Source organism: Lepisosteus platostomus, chromosome 14 (genome assembly GCF_059453375.1).
Source record: "Lepisosteus platostomus isolate fLepPlt1 chromosome 14, fLepPlt1.hap1, whole genome shotgun sequence".
Classification (NCBI taxonomy): Eukaryota; Metazoa; Chordata; class Actinopteri; order Semionotiformes; family Lepisosteidae; genus Lepisosteus; species Lepisosteus platostomus.
This window is the reverse complement of record NC_142624.1, coordinates 19500289-19524196: the sequence shown is the minus strand read 5'-3', so window position 1 is coordinate 19524196 and position 23908 is coordinate 19500289. Positions and strand designations below refer to the sequence as shown.

At 35.1% G+C, this 23908-nt stretch overlaps 1 protein-coding gene across 4 annotated transcripts in view; it reads left to right on the top strand.

The window, feature by feature from the left end:
- Positions 1 to 23908, top strand: part of spega (striated muscle enriched protein kinase a) — a 142113-nt gene that overhangs the window by 74208 nt on the left and 43997 nt on the right. For all 4 annotated transcript variants that reach the window (XM_088607387.1, XM_088607390.1, XM_088607388.1 and 1 more), the window contains 7 exons: positions 772 to 860; positions 1786 to 1961; positions 13708 to 13968; positions 15216 to 15374; positions 19171 to 19360; positions 21108 to 21337; positions 22639 to 22758. In XM_088607387.1, coding sequence (XP_088463513.1) covers positions 772 to 860; positions 1786 to 1961; positions 13708 to 13968; positions 15216 to 15374; positions 19171 to 19360; positions 21108 to 21337; positions 22639 to 22758 — 1225 coding nt within the window. The remainder of the gene's footprint in view (positions 1 to 771; positions 861 to 1785; positions 1962 to 13707; positions 13969 to 15215; positions 15375 to 19170; positions 19361 to 21107; positions 21338 to 22638; positions 22759 to 23908) is intronic.

The window sequence follows — 23908 nt, the reverse complement described above, 5'->3', positions numbered from 1 at the left end:
ATTCAATTATTATACAGTAGATGAACAAGTAATAGGTTTATTCCATGCTGAAAAAAAGAAAATACACAAGAAAATACACAATGAAAAAGACTTTTAAAAATCATCAAGGTGCATGAAGAATAAAAGACAATTAATTAATATCTTGGCAGCGCTGAGGAGATGATTATTATTAAAGCCAGTAAGAAAGCAATCAATTAAAATTTTAACTAGTGAAACTATGATAAAAAAACAAGTCAATAAATCAATTCAAATCTATTTATCCATCATGCTGACACATGACAAAAGCAAGAGCATAAAATTAAATGATGCGTATGTGTATCATTAAACAGACAAGCATTACAATTCATACATCACTAGGTATGGCATGGTGGTACTATGATTAGCTTTGCTGCCACTCTGGAATCCTGGGTTCAATTCTTTGGGTGCTATTTGCTTGGAGTTCTTCCTCTGGTTTGTGTGGGTTTCCACTTGGTGCTCCAGATTCTCCACAATCCAAAGGCAGGCTGGTAGGATGATCGTCATCTGTAAAATTGGCCCGGATGTGAGCACGTGTTTGTGTGATCCCACTTTTTTATTACAGTGCACTTACAGTACCCCGCACAGTGTCCTTTGAATAACAAAACTTAAATGGAATATTTCAATATATTTGTCAAGCTGTTTGATATATTCTTTCAGATGTATGTTTCTTATCTCACTTTAAAAACAACATTTAAATTGAAAAAAAAAATTACCCAAGCCTGATTATAAGCAAGGATATGTTCATTTTGACAGGTATCTCTGAGTGACCAGGTAGTAACAGAAGGACAGGATGCCATCCTTTCTGTCTGTACTCACGGCGCACCCAAGCCCATGATTTATTGGTAGGTATCTCTTTAGGATTTAGTTTCCATTAATTATTTTGTTTTCAGTCAGTGCATTAATATTTGTCATTACGTTCTGTGAGAGGTACAGTAATTTTCCGAGTGGGTCCATAAACAGTTTGCTTCCAAATTAAATGGAATTAGTTCCATTTAGAAAATAATTTTAAAATAAATTGTTTTAAACTTGTTGTTTCATTATGCTGTAGGAGCTACAACATAATTAACCAAATGCTCTGGCAATCTGTTTTTAATATATTAATGCATTTTCATTTTCAGTTACGTTTTTCATAGCTGAGCTTCTGTACTCTTTTGACCTTTACTAACAAAGATTAAGGAGGTTTCAAAGGTTCTTCCCTCTTCATATAGCATCACCAGTATTGATGTTTATTTTGTTTGCTTTTGGAATGGTGCAAATCCAAAAATATAATCCCCCTTCCCAAGTGAATTGAAAAGTAAAATTAAATTGTATGTTTAAATCCTTTGAGCTTGAAACTTTGATTGGTTAGCTTTGGAGCATCCTGTTATGCGAATACAGTTTTCTTATTTACTTTTAGTGATTGCTCTTTCCTTTCTGTCACTGGTTTGTGTTCTGTGTAACAGTGCTTTAAGCATCTTTATGCATCTACAGTAGTTTGTTATTTTAAATAAGAATGTGTTCTCAACTGAGAATAGTTGGTTAAACTTTATAATCCAATTTTTTAAACTGGCCTAGGCTGATCAATGTCTGCAACGATGTTTGTGTGTGGTTCGATTATTTACTTTTCACTGATTGTTCTTTTCTTTCTTTTGCTTTGTCTTCTGTGTAACATCGGCGTCATGCGGACTTTTGTTAGCTTTTTTTAGAAAAGAGTGATCGGCCTTTGTTAGTATTTAGTGTTGTGAAGTGTATGATGCCGAGTCCTAATAATGAGTTTCTTTGCTCCAGGCTGAGGAACAGAGTGACAATAAAGACTGACAGCCGACGGTGTGTATCTGAGTCAGAGGATGGCAGCTTTGAGCTGAAAATTGCAAAAGTAGAAAAATCAGATGCTGGGGTTTACACTTGTAAAGCCATCAATGAATACGGAATAAAGCAATGTGAATGCAAACTGGAGGTCAGAGGTAAGGGCAGCCATCCTTGGACACACACCTTATTTTTTATTTTATTTTTTAAAATCTTTTTGCACTATGAGATGAGTTTCACAATGGTTTGTATGAAAAAGACTGAACGCTTATGTTTTGGTAACTCATAAAACTGAGGGGTGGAAAATATTAACCTGAAAGTCATAAACATATTAATGAAAGAATTTCAGAATTAAATATGGTTTTATCACAAAAAGGAAACGTCAAGTCTTAAGGCACCTGAACATTTTACTGTTCTAGGTTAAATATTTAACAAAAAAATATAGAAGAGGCTTACAAATATGTAATAACTTATAATTAAATGTTTTTTGTATATAGATTTAACATATTTTTGGTTAACGTCTGCTGTGTTTGCAAAGTTATGGGTGCTACTAGGTTGTTAAATTTAAACATATATCCAAAATACATTTGCCATATTCAGACTCCAAATGCACAATTTCATTTCTCAGTGGAAAGTGCTACTTTAAGTGAGAAATTACATTTCCATATTGTGTGTGACTAAAGAAAACTTGTTTTAACATACGCTTTAAATTAAAAAGGCCTGTTAAAAGGCCTCTTTTAACAGAGTTAACAAGCCTCTATTTCATGTTGAAAGCATTACCCTTTGTACTGCAATTCAACGTACTACATCAGAACAAGTACCAGCAGCACAATTCAGAAATTGATAATGGTTTGTTGATGAGGTATGGCAATTGACATCTTCATCTAGTGGAGAATTACAAATTATGTATAGAGCCATATACATTTAAAACACTTCAAAAGAAGTGGAATAGTATGAAAATAAAAAAAATGCGAGGAGAGTGATTCTGAAAGCCCAAAAGAAAGGCATCAAGAACAGCTACATACTGTACATACTGTGCATTGCAAAAGTATTCAAACCCTTGCAGAGTTTTCACATTTTGTAACTTTAAATCCTGTAGTCATGGCACTTTGAAATAGAAATATTATACACAACCCATTTTGCACAGTAAACATTTGAAAATTGTTCTTTAAAAAAGTCAAAAACCTGTGATTGCATAATTATTCAAACTCTTTGCTGTGGAGAAGCTAAATTAATGTAGGTTCACAAAATTACCTTAATGAGACACAACTAGTAGTGTGGCCTCTGTCTATGTTCAGTAATTGAGGTTTAATTTTATCAATACTAAACTAAAAATAATACTAATAAATACATCTATATCTGTAAGGTAATTCAGTCAGGTAGTGAATTTCAAGCCAAGATTCAACGTTGAAGACTAATGAATTTTCAAAATGACGCAGGGATAAAGTTGAAGACTAAGACGATAGTGTAAAAAATTTCAAAGACAGTGAACATCCATGTGAGCACTGTGAATTAGACCGTTGAGAAGTGGAAGGTGCAAGTTTAACCCTGACATAGTCTAAATCAGGCTATCCCTCCAAACAGCAGCTGAGCAAGGGATGTCACTGTGAGATCAAAAATGACTTTGATAAATCTACAGAGTGGAATAGCTGAAGTGGGGAAATGAATATGGTCAAAGCTTGCCTGTACAGAAGAATGGCAAGAAGCACGACATTACTGAAAAAAATATCAAATCCTGCATGGAGTTTGCAAAAAAAGCATTTTAGTGATAATGTAAATGTGGCAAGATATGTGTAGTGGTTAGAGAACACAAAATTGGAGCATTTTGGGCTGAATGCAAAATGTTACATCTAGTGCAAACAACACAATCAACACCATTCCTACTGTCAAGCATGATATTGCCAGCATTATGTTATGGGGCTGCTTCTCACCAGCAGAGGCTGAGAAGCTTGTGAAGATCATTGCAAACATAGATGGAGGAAAGTATGGCACATTTTAGAGGAAAACCTGCTTCAGTCAGCTACAGATCTAAATTCGGGATGTAAATTCACTTTTTTAGCAGGACAAATATCCAAAGCACATGGACAAAGCTGTACTTTATGGGCTTAAGAATAGGACAGTGAATGAATGTCCTTGTGTCCTGTCATGACTTTAAGTGGAAGGACTAGAAAACTGCTGTAAAAGAGTGATCCTCAAGAGAGCTTGAACAAGTCTGCATAAAAGAGTTCACAGGTCTGAAAACTAATGCAATCAGCATTGAGGTTTTTTCTGTACAGTTTATTTTGATATCTACTGTGACTTATTTTTGAATAAAATATTAAGTGTCACTGAAAGAATATAGTGCTAGTAAAGAATGGGAAATGGGTGCCTGACCACATTGGGAACCCTGAATAGGGACAGGACCAGTCATTGGCCTTGTGGGTTGGCTGACTCAGCAGCCACCAGGGCCTGAAAACAGACAACATTGAATCGCTGAGAATTACTTTGAGAGGCGCTGCCTCATGACTGGGACTGAGACAGGAGGAGATGGAAAGATGGAAAGCAAAGGAGCTGCTGAGGATAGTGTGGCTGGAGGACTTCTCTGATAATGTTGTGAGAACCTCCCCAAGAGGGGTCGAAGTAGCACTATCAGCCCAAGGACAGGGAAGAGAGCTTCAATTACCTCTAAAGATGGACAAAACCAAAGGGCATGAATGCTACGTAAAGGTCTGACTGTTCAGTGGAGAGCAAAAATCACCTTAAGTGCTAATTAGTAGCAGGCATGCTCACAATGGACAAACGGTGAGCTGAAATATCTGTCAGAGCAGAGTGAATGTAAAAATTTACTGCAGGGAGACAATCAGAGCTAAGGTGTTGATGAGATGGAAGTCCAGATGGGCTTGAGCTGCAGAGGTGGCTGCTCCAATTCTGAGGAATTGTAGAGCCACGGGTTGAAACTGAACCTATTGAATAAGACAGATGTGTGGAGAACCAGCATATAGATACTACTGAGGGAGAAATGAACAATAGGTTGACTGCAGGAGAGGACTACTTGCTCAAAGCTTCAGTATGTCAAGTTAAGTAAAGCTGCAGATGCAGTGGCTCCTGCCTGCCTAAAGGAGTGGGGAGTAATAGTAGTGGCTAAGATAAGCTCTGTTGGCTCAGATATGCAGTTGAGAAGAAATTGATCAAGAGTGCTGGCTATAATTAAATCAATGGAGATTGCGGTGCTGTGGGCTGAGACATCCACACAGACCAGTTCAGACGACACCAGGTAGGCAGTGTGCACAAATGGCTTGATAAAGAGATGCACATTTGCTCTGGAGAAGATGGAATTCTGGAATTTGAACAGAGGAGAGAGCATTGGATGAGTGAAACAAGAAAAGAGCATTAACAGCTGGAATACAGATTCTTGGAACATATCGAGACAAAATAAGGAAGTAGTGTTACACCACGCCACCGGAGGACTCGTCATTCCACCTCGCATTCCAACACGTTTCCCAATTAGCCCATTTACCCCAGCCTATTTAATGCTGCTTCACGCTCTCCCCTGTGCTCAGTATTAGGTTGTTCCTGGTTAGAGCTACCTCGACTTCTCGCAATTAATGACTTCTTGGTTTTTGGCTTCCTGACCCTGATTTGTTCTCTGACTACGTCTCCTGGTTTTGTTTTGGTACTTTGGTTATCATTCTGGCTTTGACTCTTGGCTTCCTCACGGCTTACGGCTCTGCTTCTGATTTTGTTCTTTTGCATCGGTTTGCTTACCTTCGGCTTTTGGACCTTGGACTGTTTAATCGACTACGCCTCTGGAGTTCGTCCTGGTTTTTCTGCAAAGGGTCCTCATTAATATTCCCTGAAAAGTCATTGAGAACCGAAATCAAAGCAGGGAGTCATAGACTTCAGAAAAGATGTCCTTAATACAAGATCTGTGTTAGCAAAAGATAAAAGCAGAAACAGTTTGGAGAGTTGAAAACTCAGAGATCTGTTGTGGGAAAGCTTGATGTAGCACGGATAACAGATTATGCAGATCTTGTAAATCTGAGAATAAAAGCAATTGAATTTGTTTCATTGATGATTGCCTAAGAGATGGCACCATGCTGTCTTGGGATAGGAATGCTGATAGAGAATATCGCCCAGCATAAGCTTTCTTGAAGGTTCTGATTTTATTGGATTCTGTGGAATGATAGCAGAACTATAGGAATAAAATGCAGGATAGGATGGTCAATCAGATTCAGACTTCAAACAAGTTCAATTTCAGAGATGTGCACATTAATAGAGCTTGGAAGAGAGAGTTCATGGGAATCTAAAAAGGAAAATCAGTTAATCAAATTGTGTCTGTGATCCTGTCCATAAGGGTGTTCATTGTTTCAGGATAGGAATCAAGGATCGGAGGTACAGATTTCTGGATTCCAGGAAGTGATGCAGGAAAAGAAAGCAGGCTAGGACAGTTGATTGGCTGAAACTTGCAATAAAATTGGATTTTGGAGAGATGAGAGTGTCGTGCAAGTGATGAGGCCAATGCATAGGGAATTGAGGTAGTCTGATTAAGGTGCTGAAGATAAAGTATGCTGTCAAAGCAGAAAAGAGTAATGGGTAGATGTTACATAGGCTGCTGAACGTTTTGTGTAGAGCAGGCCAGAGAGAGAAATTTTAGTCTAAAACCAGATGTTAGGCAGAAGTCAGGGGCCTGAGGAGAGGAAATGCTGAGGGCATTGGGTTACAGAAGTTGAAGTTTGAGATCTAGAAGTAGCAACAAAGTAGCCATAAAATCAGATGGGAGGATAACGTTTCCTTTGTAGATGATTAAAGGTGTGGACATGTAATTGCAGATAGACTGGATTTTCTGACTGGCCTAAAAAATTAGGGGAACCAGCCACACTAGGATAAAGCTATCTGAGAGGAAAAAAGGCCTGGACGATAACAATATGGAAAGATGAGTTTTAAGCTTGGTGAAAGCCATGTCATTGAAGTAAAGTTGAGTCGGTGTTTCTTGGGAGGTGTGACAAAACTTGGAGCAGTTGTGGGAGGTTGATGCAGTGCAGCCCAAATAGAGCAGGAGGGAATGATTTTGGCATGTTGTAGGGTATATGTGTGTTTGGAAGACAGAAGAGAATTTGGAAGATGAGCCATAATAGTCTTACACTGGAACTCAAAACTTCAGATGAGAGTATTTGAGTGCTTGAGGTTTAAACAGAGAGTGGTTATCCCTAGTGGTTATCATTGAAAAATGTGCATGAATAATTTTATAATTTTATAAAATGGAATACAATAGGAAGGGTCTGAATACTTTTGCACAAATCCACAAAGCTGCAATGGTTCTATAATTCTGTTGTGCAGATAAAATGATACCACTATAAATGAAAAGCCTATCAATATAGGTGCATTTAAAATTCCCCCTATTCAATTAATTGAAATCAGCAAGACAGGAAGAACGCATAACTACAAATTAGGAAATGTATTGAACTGTTTAAGTGTTGGATATAGATAAATCCTTCACAAAATGCAATTTTTTTATTTTTTAATATTTATTTATGCTTAACAAAAGAATAAACATTACAATACAAACAAGAGTACATATAACAATTCAAAACAAAAATATCGTCAGGGGTAAACTACTACATCAATTCAAGTTATGAAAAAAGATTAAACAAATTAAATAAAAATAATGTCTGCACCGCTTTCATATTTTTGCATTTCGAAATAGTCTGCAAATGCCCCTTTACTTCCATTTTAAAATGCTCAAACACAGGGTACCTCCCAGACCACTTCATTTTATGTATGTGATAACGTGCCAATATAATAATTAAATTTATTACAAAATACATTTTTATATTGTTTCACTGGGGACAAAATGCAGTAGACAGAACCATGAATAGACATAATAGTAACAGTATTTTAGATAACTATGCTTTTATGTTTAGGAAGAACTTAGAGAATGGCAAGACAAAATATTATTTTGTAGGATGTAATATCTGTAAATACACTTTAATGTGTTAAACTATGTTATAGTTAGGAAATATTTTAATGTAAGATTAGCATAACGGACTAATAAGCAGATTACAGATATTACACCTTTTCTTTGAGTCTTCAGGGCAAATACATTTCCACATAACTACACATGCTGTAGAAAGAACCATCTGTGTCATCTTTTACCTCCTATTGCTTTAAGCATTGTAAATGAAATGTCTGGAATTAAAATAGAAACAAAACAATTATTCCCACAGGAAACAGAAGGTCACAACAGATAGGTCATTAACGTTTCAGAGCACACTTCACATTAATTGATGCTGAAAAAGATGTTAATGTAAGACTATGAAATATTCTAAGTCTTAGTTTGCTGTCATTTGTGCCGTAGATACTCTGTCAAACCCATTCTTCCTGCTACTGGGTGGCACTTGTGTGTAAACATCCATATGTCAGCTTGACAGTTGCTTAAAAACATCTGCTCTTAAATTGGCTTATGCTTGTTTTTCTGGTCTGCTATTTGTGTGCATGTCTGAAACAGTGGTGGATTTTTTTTTCCACAAGGCACAGTGCATCCCATTGCTTGATAACAGAAACTAAGAAGACAACTTAAATAACAGCACTGTCTTATGATTTACTTAATATGTTCTAAATAGCCATTTCAGAAAGGAAGGAAAGGAAATGAACATACTGTAGATGTCTATAATATTAATTTAAACAACACTCCAAACAGAATATAGCTTTGACTGAAGCCAGTTACTGTATCAATCTCCTGTTTCCTTCATTACTACTAAAGTATCCTTGTCTTTATAATTGTATTCTTGAATGCTGAAAAATATGAAAAGACAGCAAGCTTGTATATTTAAATACCTGTTATATACATAGACATTTCTTCTACCTTCAAGAGCTTGATGTTATATTGAAGCTTGCTCAAATTCTGTGAGCTTCTGTAAATAAAGATCTTACAGGTGGAAATACTACTGCTGCTTATAATAATATTTTGATATTATAATAATACAAAAAATTATTTATGATAACCATGAAGGAGCCAATCTGTTGGAATAAGATTTTTAAAACCCCTGTATGAATATACGTGCTCCATAAAATATGGAGTTAATATATATGTCAATTTTTTTTTCAAAGGGGTTTAGTAACTGTAATTTGGAATTGCCTTCATTTAAAAAAAAAACAGAAGAGAGATTTCTCAGTCAAAGCTTCATTGGTTACTTTAAATGAAACGTTACTGTGCTGTTAGCATAAGTCCTTTGGGAAACTCATAGAGTCTGTCTGCCTGAGCAGAACACCTCTTTCTCAATCCACCCCTGTGCATGAATGTGTCTCCGTGCTGCACTAACTCAGAGCTTGCTGACTGCGTTTTCTGTTTTCTGTATGCAGGAGGAGTAAGATAATGTAGACGGCATGAACTTCATCCTATGATGGCTGTCAGTCTGTCACTCTTTCTCTCTCTATCTGTTATATTTGCGCTAAGCTGGACAGATAGGTATATGCCTTTTTGTGAAGACTCTGCTAGCTGTAGCCTTTCTAGACCACAGCAGGACACGAACTGAAATATCATGATGTCCTATACAAAAGGCTTTGCTCTACCGCTGGACCCAAAAGCTTCAACCAGAACCTCATCACTTTTCTTCTTAGGAGAACAAGACCTTGGATCTCCACTTCATAATTTAGATTCAACAAGCTTATGCAAGCCGAACTATAGGACACATGAAAACAAAAATAGCATTCACTCTGTTTTGCATTTGTGCCTAAGGCTTTATATGGAAATCCAAGAACTTATCATTTATTTACTATTTGTTTAAGGGCCACTGATGAAGATTTAAATCTTTTGTGCATCCAATAAATGGGTTCTTGAAGGAAACAGTGTCTGGACATCCTTACATCAAAGGGTCTCTTTCTTGGAATCTATAATATGGAATTTGACTGCATCAAAGAATAAAACCTGTCATTTAGGTATTGGACAAGATGAAAGAAAAAAAAGTGTAATTGCTTTGAACTATTTCTCTCTACTATTTTTTTCTGGCCTAAAAATGTATAGTGATCTACAGATATACCTAATGATCAAACATGGTATATTGTTTTCGATTTCCTGCTTTTGGTCTAGAGACAAGCAATAGTAATCATCTGCTGCTTGACTTAAATTAGCCAGCAAGATGCAAAACAAAAGTGCTTCATGTCAGAATTCTACAGTAACTCACATATAGATTGGAATTATAAATCTAAGCAACTATAAATCTTGTTTAGTGTGACTGTAAGGATAAGCTATTATGCAGTGTATATTGTACATGCATCTGAGTGAACTGCAGATTACATTTTATTGGGGTAGTAATTAAAATGTGTGACTAACATTCTCAATTGCCTCTGTTGCCCGTGATACTGATTTTGACCTAACTTTTATTTTTGACCTATTTTGACCTAACTCTTTATTTTGTGGGAAGGGCAGGGGGCTATCATTCAAATGCTTTTCATTTATTTTGATCATGTATGACTTGAGCTACTGAATTTTGATCTTAAAACAGAAGTGATTTTGAATTGTGCTATATTAATATTGAGATCAATTTGTACACAGTACCTACATACAGTACTTACAGTATGGGTGCTGTCTGCTTTCTAGATATATTCAATAAAAGTAAATGAGAAAGCAAGAATCAAAGTAAGTAGAATCCATCATAAATTAATGTAGATGGATCACCAAATGTATCTGTGAAGATTCAGTATTTTTCTGTCTGGGAAATTGCATATAGTTGAATAGTGATCTCTAACTATCATTATAGCATTCACTTTTAATTAAAAAACTCAGAACCCCATGGAAATATTCCTATGCTACAGTATGTGCCATCATCTGTCTGTCTACAGTATGTCCTTCTACTTATGTGTATCCATGCTAATTTTAGCTAAATGAAAAGATTGTAATACAGTATAACAGTAGTACCACTGTAAAAATAAAGCTACTCAATTCAAAATTACTAATAAAGGTTGCCATACAGTATTTCAAAGAAAACAATTCCACCCTTTTACACCATTTTCACTCTTGATTTTTTTATATCAACAGGCATATTTGTGTATTATTTTACACAATGAAACAGGGTACAGTATATTTAATGCCACACAAATGTGTACCTAAAAAGAAGAATTGTGATGATTGAAGTGTTGTTGTGATGGTGTTTTTTAAGTGGAATGCACATAGCAATCACATGTGTATGGTAATACAAACATGTTTCTATTTAAGTATTGAATGTCTCGTAGATTATATTTAGAGAACCTTTAGTGTGAAATTATCTAAAAAATGTTATACCTGCAATAGACCTAATTTGCAAAAATATCAATGACCAATCATTTTATACTGTAAATTTTACAGATATACAAATAAGCAAAACTTCAAATAAAAAAACACTTAGTAAGTCAGCAGATTCTGTGCAGAATAATTTTACAACAGAATTGTATTGATACTTGATTGTTGATTAGACTGTAACTGTCTTTTACTGTTTATTACCAAGTTCAGTAATAAATATTATGCATTGGTTCATTCCATAGAATATTCCACTATTTTTATTGTCTGTGAGAAGCCAGTGGAATTCAATACAGTTTCACAGTACAGATTGCATTAAGATTGTGCCTTATCTACCAAGGAACCTCTAAACTGTTAACAAAAAATATTGTTTGTCCCATTTCTACAGAAGCAAATAATAAAAAATAAAGATCTTTGGATACAATTTAATTTGGTCATTGGAGTCTTTCAGCAGTTTGATAAGCAGAAATTATTGTAAAAATAATAAACTATTGAACTATTAATAAACTATTTAAGTACATTAATATGCTTAATCTGATGCATGGATATTAGCATTTCTGTCTATTTTTAATATAAAGATGCATTCATCACTATGCTTTACAATATTCATTATAATAACTACAGCATTTAAACTGTGCTATCTGGAAGTCTGAATTTATTGAGTGTTCCAAATTCTTTTAAGTACAGTAGGTACAGTATTCATGAGGAACATAATGGTGTGATGAAAAATGAAAGCTAGTAAAATCCCATGACAGAAAAAACATTTTTAATAAGGATAATGACAGAAGTAATGACAGATTTTCTACTTCCACAGAATCAAAATTCCAAAATATTATCAATTTTGTCAACTGGCATTGTTATTCGGTTATTACATGATGTATCAACTGTGTGCTAGATGTCTGGCAGAGCAAAGCTGATGTGTATTTCTGTAATCCATCTATGGAATGATTATGGTTTGTATATTTATATACACATACTCTAATAAAGTGTTTTAGAAAATCAGTACTCATTATTTTCAATTTGGTAAGTACATTTGTAAGTAGTTTGTAGAAATAAAATTAATTAAACTTCTGCATTCTATCACACATACTGTAACTATATACATGTTCTATTCCTCAAGCTATCAATTAAAAAACATTATGTATTTTGTTTGTACAATAAGGGATAGCTGTTGTTAATATTTGTTTGTTGCTCAGTATTATATTAAATACTTGTATGTTTCACTGTTATGCAAAAGTCTAGCCATTTTATAGTATATGAACTGTGAGCTTCAGAAAGCGGTTTAAAGTTTCCATTACTGTTTTCTGCCATTAAAAGGTGAGACAAAGCCAAGCTTCTTATTTAGCAGTTCTTAATTCACAGTGATAAAAAGCTTCAACTCTTTGGTCACAACAAATCAAGGTAAACTGTTGATAAGTAGCCAATATTAAGTACTGTAAGAGTTAATTTGTCACATTAACAATATTTAATTGGCTCAGTGTTAGAACTTCCTCATAATTAATATAATAATTAATTTGTTCCTCTGTACACATCAATGAAGCTACTTTTTGTGCAACAAAATATATATCTCTCCGAACATACAATAAAAATAGTAAAATGTATGTACTGTAAATTACCATCCTTTAAAGAAAGAAATACATTGAGACTGAGTTGAACATTGCAACATATGTGACTTTTGTAGAGCAATGCATATCACTAATTGAAATACCCAGTAAATTTGTTAAATGTTGTACAGTATTCTGTATTTGCTTTTGCAAATGTGTTTTAACAATATTAACATCACTCCACAAATGATTACCTTTATGGCAGAGTGGCAAATTCATCACAAATCACGCATGATGTTTATAAGTATAGTATATAAGAGATATTGCAAACATGTAGCAAAACGCTTAGCAGTCACATGAGAGAAAATTGAAATGCAAACCTGGTAAACCAAAACATTTTTCTCTTTAACTTCTTTCACCCATGAATGCTTACAACATTAAGTTTTTATTAAATAGTTCATTTTAAACAAGTTTGTGCATATTATTTTTATTTCAGCAAAATAGGACATAATCTGAAGGCAGTAAACACATACAGTATGCGAGGCACTGTATTCTCACTAAGACTAGTTGTGACAAGGCAAAGCCATGCTAATGTACTAAAAAAAAAATTAAGGGGGATAAAACACTATTAATCTCTTGTGTTGTTTTTGCTTTTAATCATATTTATTCCAATAGATATCTTACCCTTTTGATGGGTCTACGTGTTTTCCAAGATCTTGCTACTCAATCTCCAGCTCCCATGCAATACAATAATTATCTCAAGCTATCATTCATGTTTTGGGAATGGAAATTATTGTGAAATCTTTTTAAGAAACAACACAAAGTTTTCTACATTGATGCATTATTACATTTTAGAGAATGGGAGAAAATGTGGCATTTTGTCACTGAACCTGTACAGAATCAAATTCAGCAGCAATGAAGCTGGATTTGATATTTTTTCAGTTTAATGTATAGTGTTAATCACACAATGATCGGTAATCCCAATAAAGTATGAGGTTTCTCATTCACATGCAAGGTGGAATTTAAACTGGACCAAAAGGAAAGCAGCTGGAGGCTCTCAGGAAGGAGACTGTTTCTTTATGTTTCTTGTGCCCCTCCTCATCTTTTCAGCTCCCCCAGCTGAGCCAGGCCTGGTGATAACACGACAAGTGAAAGATGTCACGGTGAAAGCAGGGGAGACGGCTGTGTTCGAGTGCCAGATCACAGGGCCCCCAGATGTTGATGTGGACTGGCTGTCCAATGGGAAGCTGGTTCAGCCTGCACTGCTAAACTGCAAGATGCACTTTGATGGGAAGAGATGCAAACTACTCCTGAATTCTGTACATGAGGATGACAGTGGAACGTACACATGCAAATTGAGCACTGCCAAAGGTTAGCATAGCTTGATTCATGCTGTTTACTTGTATTATTCATTCATTTTAAATAGATTTTTTTAAATTTCTCCCTCAGCTCAGAAATGTAGCATGCACATTACATTTAAGAAACTATAGTAAGTAAAAAGGCAGTCACAGAGGTAATCATCATTATTATGTCCCTCTACGTTTTAAGAACCTCTGTCTGAAATGTTCTCTTGTGCTGATGTGAATAATATCTCCATTTAGGAGTTAGTTTATAACATTCATTTTTTTACATTGTAGAAGAATCATAAAATCAAAAGTGAAGGTGCTTTTTTTAACTTAACATAGTTTAAACTATGCTGGAACTCTCTACAAACGTGTAATCAAAACTTCGTGTCATACAGTACCTCACCTTTACTACCACACTTACGTTTTTTTTTCAACATTGGAAATGCTGTATATACTATGTTTTCATTGAGCAACAGGAACATGCAACAAAGACAGGAGGCTCTTGTGTTAGATTGCCATCAAGCTGTTCATGATGTTAATTATTTTGGCACCTCAAGTTTAAAGACTGATAACAGGTTAATTAGATTTGAAAGACAAGACAAGCACAATATGAATTGTATTCTAAAAGCATACTATACTTTGGTTAAATTATTCATTAATGACTTCAAATGTGTGCTGCTTTCTGCACTGAAATATTTAAAGGTATATGTGATGGTCAGGAAGGAATAAAGATTTTAATAATTTTGTGATCTGAGGCATGACAAATCGATTTGTAAGATCTTGCCAACAGTGGGTTTCATTTTTAAAACTGAAGAATTGCAGATTGTAAATAGTTTCAATCCATATTTCCTATGGAATTCTGTGTCTGACAGCTATGGAAATCAGCAATTTTTAAAAGCTTCTCCGAATATACTATAAGGGTGGACAATCTCAATAATGAAACAACATTGAAGAGCAGAAATTAGACATTATTTTGTTACATTGAGGTTTGTAATCAAGTAGAGGCCCTAATATACATTTTATATTAATGATTGTTATATAATTTTCACATCTGCTCTCATTGAAAAAAATGCAGATGAAAGAAGATCAGTCAGCTCATTTAAGCTTTTCTTCCTGAGTGGTCAGTTTTTTTAGTGCTTCTAGAAGTGTTTCCCGGGTTCATATGTTGCCCAGGGCTTAGACCAGCACTTTCATTAGTTTGAACTACTGATCAGCTTCAGTGTGCAATAAGGGTGAAATGGATTTTGACTCCTGTATCTGTTATTGTTTCAGAGGAGCTTACCTCCAGTGCAAATCTCAAAGTCATTCCCTCAATAGAGCCCCTTTTCACGATGAAGATAGACATCCTGGAAGTTATTGAGGGACGCACAGCTCGATTTGACTGTAAGGTCAGCGGAACTCCCCCTCCCAGAGTCACATGGAGCCATTTTGGTGAGGCTTCATCCTTTTTTTCCTCTGTCCTTCTTTACTTTGACATATTCATATCTAAACTGTTCTGCAGACTAACACAGGTGGCATATTCCGTCTTTAACAAGCCAAAGCTACACATACAACTGGAAGAATACACAATTTTTGGAAAAATTTAATTTCATTGATATTCCTCACTTATATTGAACTGACAGGATTTTTAATTAGTAGTGCTCTTCCCTTTCAACTAGAATCCCCAAAACAAGGCTCTATAATGATGTCTGGGGACACTGTAGCTTAAATTTATGTACTATAGTTGGTTCCCTAGTTTACATGAAATGTTAAACTAATCTCTTAAGTACTTGATAGTAAAAGGCCCCATGACTCTATTTATTTGAATAAAGGTGTTGACCCCAGTGTCCTGGCTAGATCACAATCTAGTACCTAAAGTTCCCATTTAATTCAAAAGGTAAAACAATACAGTAGCTCACTTACCTGATCTGGTGTGTAGTGCGGATATGAGTTTTTAGTGGTAAATGAGGTGGGTTTACTTCTATATGTAATACTGTATGTATTGAAATCTAAAAAGGGTGCTTTGAGATTCTATATACTGTATAATGTGCTTTGGGTGTAAACGTGCATAGGATAATAATCACATGAAAAAAAGTATTACTATAATAATTATAAGCTGAAAAAGATAAATGGCTTTACCAAAAAGATAAAAAATCATTGTTACAAGAATGCTTGTGTGCAATTTGAAAACTTTATGTATTTTCTTAACAGTTCTTATGACTCCCATGGGTTTATTGTAACATGTTAAATAATACAGAATAATGGTTAAATTTATTTTGCGAGTAATAACGCCATTTAAGAATCACCTGCTTTCCAAATATTTGAGTATTTAAGTTTCGGCTTAAACCACTTGGTTAAGGGGAAGCCTCCTGGCCATAGAACGAGAAGGTTCAACCCTCCAAGAATAAATGAAACCTAAAAAACACTATAGGAGGTTGGGGGTTTTAATTTACTGTAACAATCAGACAAATTACTTTTAGGAACCAACCAAACATAATAATTTACAGTCTCCACACAGGGATTTTAAATATACAGTACAATATACAATTCATGGATGGAATCAAAACATGCATAACAACAACATAAAAGAATGTACAGTATACCTGTATCTGTGAACCTATCACTTGTGAACACCAATGCTGATCATTCACTCAGAGATCAGAATTAATAACTTCAGAGTCAGTATATGCATCACCTATAATGTGTTACAGTCCAGCTCTATCTCATACTGTATGTTCTGTCAGTTTCATATAACTAAATCATATTTACTGTATATTTTCAGACACAAGTAAATATACATTTACTATCATGAACTAAACATCAAACATGCATTTGTGATAGTAAAAGTTCCATTGTTGACAAGTATGATGTGATCATTATTATTGATGGTGATGATGATGATGACAATAATAATAATAATAATTCCGTAAACTTATAAGTGGGGACTCCCCATCACCAGCACCAATGTGTAGCCCCACCTGGATGATGCAACTTTAGCCATAGTGTGCCAGTATGCTGCTCACCACACATCAGCTATCAGTAGGGAGGAGAACACAATCATGAAGGCAAGTCATAGATCGGGATTACTAGGAGACCATGATCAGTAAAGGCCAATGGGAGATCTGGCCAGGACGCCAGGGTAACATGCTTATTCATTTCGAGAAACACACTGGAATTTTAATGAACACAGAGAGTCAGGACCTTGATTTTACATCTCATTCAGAGGACAATGCCTTTTTACAGTATAGTTTCTCTGTCACCATACTGGGGCATTATGACCACACAGACCAAAGGGTCAGCGCCCCCTACTGACACCACTAACACGACTTTCAGCAGCAACTTTAGTTTTTCCCAGGAGTCACCCATCCAGGTACTGACCAGGCTCACACCTGCTTAGCTTCAGTGGGTTGCCAGTTGTGAGTTGCAGGGTGATATAGTAGCTGGCAACAGTGGAAATTAAAAAAGTAATACTTAACATCCTGTTAGCCAAACGTCCTTGATACGACTGTCCAATTTCATTGATTGGGCAAAAATAACAGTGGATTCATGAACACAAGACTTCTTCTGTTCCAGGAAGAATATCTTGGACAGAATTCTGTACTTTACTGATTCACCTGGCCTGGTTTCTTGGAGAAAAATGACTTGGACTGCTTGCAGTCACGTGATCCTAAAAGTCAGTTGGCCAGTTTAGAGAGAGATCTTCAAGTAAGTGAGTGAGAGAAAAAGGACTAGTTTTATATAACCAGTTTGTGATTGGACAAGATGCTATCTGGTTTGGTTCTGGTACCCACCCTTCAGGTTGCTTATTGAGGGACCTCTTTAACAAACTTCCTGTGGATTTAGGGAGAGACACTAGGTTGTTAGTTATGGGACACAAAGATTATGAGAAATGCTTGATACACTTAATTCTTAAGTTAAATAATAGGCTTTGTCCCTACACCACCAATACAGAAAAAGGGATGGAAGGAACACTGTATGGAAATACAGCCATTATGATAAAAAGAGAAGGCAGACATTAAAGCTGTAGGACACCTACAGATTGAGCTGGAGATTGAGCAGGGGGCAAGGAAGAAACTCTACAAGGGCTGGTCTGAAAAAAGTGAACCCCAAAACCACCCATGTATAAAGAAAGGAATATAGAAATACAAACATAATGTTAAAAGAGAAGCCAGAAAGGCGAAAGTCGCAGGATGCCCACTGACTGAGCCAGAGGCAGGATGCCTGACAGACCCGCGACCGTGGATATACTGTAGTGTCAGGAGCAGGAAGGGTCGAGGGGCTGGACTGGACACCGGAGAACAGAAGCAGAAGACAGCACAGAACAGCCAGAGTACAGGCACCACATATTAAAGTGTAAAAACTTTAAAAATTCAGGCAAACACAAAACAAACAGCATGTTTTTTTTGTTGTTTTATTTGGTTTTCTCTGTACGCTCTGCTGTTTGAAGCACATATAGAATGCGAAATATGAAACAGAAAAGCGAGAGGAAAGTGAAAGCATTTTTTAGCAAAAACTGTGTACTCAATCGTTTTGTGTAGAATCCCCTTTCCTGCTGGTTGTGTGAAGCACAATCAATGTATGGGATGCAAAACAAATGTGTGGTGATTGCGAAACGCGAAGCATATTTTTCTTTTTATTTCTTTCCTTCTTGTTTTCACTCTCCTATCTGTTGTTTGAACCACAGTCCACATAATGAATGAGAAAAAAAGTGAGAAGAGGTGTGTGGAAGACATACTGTATATACTGTATATATGAAAGTTGGTAAAGATTGCAATATAAAACATCTAAATGAGATTGCCTTGTCTGTTGTTATCAATCCTAACATTAGAAACTTCCATTTAATGGTTGTAAATTAATTAACTATTAATATTAATAACTATTCTTGTTTAAATTTTTAATAGGAAATTTGATATAAATATAATATATAGTATTGCTCTTTGAATTCCAAATCAGACTGATAGTCTGCTCTTAAGTTGGTGCATGATACCTGACAATCTTGATTATTCTTATGATGAAAGGTTAGTAAAAATAACTCACTTTTCCTACTACGGTAGGCTCTGTAAACATAAGCATAAGTATTGATACATACTGTATATATCGGTTCCCACCGAGTCTTGCAGTGCACTTAAATTGGATACCTTAATCTTAAATGTTCTGCATTCACTTTAAATCTGCTTTATAGCACTTTTATATCTGATTTATATCTGTTTTATTGCTTCTAATCTGGGCAAAATTGTTTCCTTCCCAGATCAAGCGCTGGAGGAAAGTGAGAATATCCGAATCCTGAAGGATCGTGGTTTTCACTCCTTAATCATCTCTCATGTCAGCAACGAGAATGAGGGCTTCTACACGGTCATTGCCAAGAACACACATGGCGAAACTGAGTGCTCTGCAGAGTTATATGTGCAGGAGCCTCGCCCAGCAGTCGCCTCACAGATGTATGCTCAATACCTTTTAGTAAATGAAAACAAATTATACTCCTGTTGCATGCACATTTGAGGTTTTACGCGCTGCAAACCATTGCACCAATTTGATCTTTGAAGTAGAAAAGCAGCTCACTCTCTTGAGAAATCTAAGCATAGTACACTGAAAGTGACTTACACCTGAAATTATCCAACCTTACATGCAGTGGTAACTTCTCTTCCTAAAAGTGAATTTTCATATCATGTCATATAACCAACACCTCTAAGATTGTTTAAATCACGTCTTTGCCAGGTTTAATTTTTCTTCAAAGTTCTTCGCTTTGTTTTTTGCTTTTTTGTTTGAAAGTTTTGCAGACAGACAATGACTGACAACTGTTTTTAGATGGAGCGTGCATTTTTATTTACTCAGAAAACACACACAGGGATATTTGTGCAAGCATTTTGATTAGGTGTAGTGATTTAAAATGAGCCTAGAAGAAATTATATCGCAAAACAAAGGATTAAATAAACCAGGTTATTAATAAAGTAATCAAGGTTTTATGTATTTTCATAATTAAATTTAATTGATGATTTAACAGACTACTTCACCCTTTATAGGAAAGAAACTGATAAACAAAAAAGAAGACCGTGGTACAGCTTTATTTTAGAAAATATATCTCAATACAGAAGGATTAAATAAACCAGGTTATTAATAAAGTAAACAAGATTTTATATATTTTCAAAATTAAAATTAATTGATGATTTAGCAGACTACTTAACCCATTATAGGAAAGGGACTGCTAAACAGAAAGAAGAATGTGGTACAGCTTTATTTTAAGAATCACTTCTTAGCCATATGTTACTTCTGAATGAATGACATAATAGTACTTATAAAATACTGCATAGTTCATGTACAAAGCCTAGCTAGTTGCCTATTACTTGTAGTAATTAATATTTACTAATTAGTCATTTATACATGTTTTATGTATTATGCATGTGTTAGTAATTTGCTGTTACCAGCATTGCACAATTAATCCTAACTCAATCAATCCAGTCTCACCCTGATCAGTATCACTGGGTTACCCCTAGTGATCAGATTATTTAAATGAAGAAACAATTTAAGACAAATTATCTTTAGATTGACCAGCTGCAATGATGCACTTGTTGATTTTGAGGGTGGTAAAGTTAACAAAGACACAACCTGAACATGCAATGAACTGTAACTGTACAGTATGTGAACATGTGCAGTATTAACTGTACTGAAGGGGGACATTATAATATGCTTAGTTATAATAAACAAGTACATTTTTTCTTTTCTTGGACATTTATTAAAAACAAAACCTCATAAAGCTTTTGCGTTTCTGAGAAGAGCACCTAGTGTGGCCAAAGGACAAAAACACCAGAGAGCTGCTCTCACTACTTGCATGCCTAATTAAATCAGGGCCTTAGATTGTGCTATTCTGCAAAAAGTAATAGGAAAACAGTATATCTCTATGGTAACAATCAGAAATCTCCTTGTGCTAATCACAAATTACAGCCCAAGTTTTGTACTTGGTAATGGGTTTCCATTTAACAGACGCAAGAGAAGTCTGGCAAAGAAAAAGCTGCAATCAAGTTATTTTCAATGATTTGTCACTGCAGATTGTAGGTGGGTTGAATATGTTATTAAATCAAGGCCAAAATCCCATTCCTTACAAAATTTAATGCAAATTAGTAGTTAGTCCCAACTGGTCTGGGTCTAAGGCAACTTTTCTACCTTCTTTGTATTCTTCTTACTCTGCAGTGCAAAGCTGGAAAAGATGCCCTCAATTCCTGAAGAACCAGAGGTGCCCGAGAGTGAGGTGGAGCGGTTCACCATGCCTGACTTTGTTAAACCTCTGCATGACCTGGATGTGGTGGAGGGCAAGGAAGCTGTTCTAAAGTGCAAAGTGGCTGGTCTGCCGTACCCCACCATCACATGGTTCCACAATGGGGAGAAGATCGACAGCACAGAAGACAGGAAGATGACACAGTGTAAGGGCACTTTCCATTCTGACTGATTTCTTGATCCCTGCCTTTGCTTGCTCACAATACAGGTCAGCTCACTACTTCAGGGACCTTGCAGAGATAAGCGTATTTATTCTGAAAGCCTGTGAACAACTGTTGTTGCACACAGACTGAGGCAATTCAACAAATTATGGCTTTATTTTGTATTTTTGTGTACCTCTTGTGTACCTAAACTAATTAAGGTTTGTCATAGAAGAGGAAGTGAATACTTATATACAATATATACAATAAACCTATTTTAGTTTTTGATTTTTCTTTAGTTTTTGTAGTTTGTAGTTTGTAGTTTCTGTAGTTTTTACTGATATTTAGCTTAATTCACCCATAAAAGGGTTCAATTTGAGCATTCAAGTTTTGATTAAAATACTCACTTTAAACATATGTATACATACAGTCCATACATTTTTATACAATTCATAAAAAGAGGACATTATTGGAAGGGTTGAGTAGTTTTATAAATCACTGTACTGTATAAACAATGATCTCAATGGTTAATTGAACACTATGTTCACTAGAAATGCTGTATGTCCAATGTTCCATAAATGTTTGCCAAAATTAATTATCTCTGAATTGATCTGCATTGTCTAATGACTTAGAACTGTAGATTCTAATTTATATTCTGTACCTCTGTACTCCTTAATCTTTTAGAACACATCAAATATCAATATATAATTTATTGCATTGCAATTTTATCAAATTAAACAGAAATGATTAGCTCCTTTGATGTTTCTTGACATTTTGATTCACTCATTCATGCCCAGCAACCAGCATGCTTTTATGTTTTTGGAAACAAAATTAAGATCAAGACACTCAGCAAGTGAAATAAGTCATCAAAAGCATATCATTCCAGTCAAGCACACCCAAGGCTTTCTTAAAAAAACAGTTTCTGTTGATGCCATTTACTGGCCTTAATAATACAGACGTGTAAATATAGTTAACTCATTAAGTTAAAGGAAATGTGCTGCCCTTTTATGTTAGGAGAATATGGATGTACCTTTATACAGATTTGTACATTTATACAGATACTATAGCTCATTGAATTGTGACTTACTGTAGATGTATTGACTGTATAAATTAGAAGTAGGCTAAAACCACTGAAAGTATTATAAAACTACTTTTCCACCACAGTTCTTGATGTTTGTGCTGTAAAAGTTGGATTTAAATAATATAACAGCACTTGTTCTTCATAATGTACAGTATTTAGCCACTCCTGTTGTCGATCTTCTCCCTGATGCTAATATTCTCCATGTACGACACTTTCTTCAATACAGACAGAGACATCCACAGCTTGGTTATCCGCTCAGTCACCCATTCTCATGGCGGTGTCTATAAAAGTGTCATTTCAAACAAGGTGGGGAAGGCCACATGCTATGCCCATTTATATGTGACAGGTAAGTGAAACCAGACAGCTCAGTTTATTAAACTCACTTGCCTTCAGCAATTCTGATATAGAATGTTGATGCGATTACCAGTTTCGAGTCTGTAGAAGAGTAATGAGGCCTAGAAATTTCTTAATTTAGTACAATCTAATGTACTGTATGTTTTGCTCCTGAATTGTTGAAGAGAAGTTATTGTTTTGCTTTTTAACCCCCTAATAATCAGCAATAGAGTCATAAAGACTATGCCGTTACAATGCGTATTGTAAAAATTATATTTTTCATTGTTTCATAAAGTATTGCACATGCAAGTGAGCTTCAGAGTCCACTGAGCCTAACCATTAAATTATTCACAAGGATGAAACTATTTTTTGAGAAAAGGAAAAAAAATGATGCTACCCTTCAGAAACAACAAACACAATAACAACTTATAGCAGCAAAATCAAAACAAAACACCATAACTATATATCATAAGCACTAAAACAACCTCTCCTGCAAAACAGTGTATTTAAAATCTCAATTCAGCAACCCATTCGAAAGACCATTTTCCAGATGATGCAATATAAAAAAGATATGCTATTTTCAAAGACAGTGTGGTGCTAATTTGCCATTTTTACAGTAAAAATCTAACATCCCAAAAGACAAATAGAAAAAAACTTATTGGGAAACTATGAAGAAATTTTCTGAATTGCTGAAGTTAAATCCTAATTGAAACAAATAATTGTTGATGTGAAATTAAAGAATATGAAGGATATAGAAAAAATATATATTTTTATAAATGTGTTTTCTATTCTGTGAAGCAACAAAAATGCAACAAATCAATATTAAAAGCAGTAGCACTTTCAATGGCTCTCAGTATACATGTTGTAGTTTGTGAGAATTAATGAATTTAATTAATGAATGAGAATTTAATTAGACTTATAAAGTCCTTATGAAATCTAAAAAAATAAACCTTGTCTTTTAATCCTCTCGTAGCACATTCCAAACCAATATCTTCCTTACTTTGATATTGATAATTCCCTATTCCTCAGTTCAGTGTGCATTCAAAATTCCTCCAGATTGTCATTAAACAACTGAATAATGAATAATGAATCCTCATGGGTTTTTTAGCTTTGTTATGGATAAACAGGGAGTGTATGTATGCTTGCCTGTGTATATGAGAGGA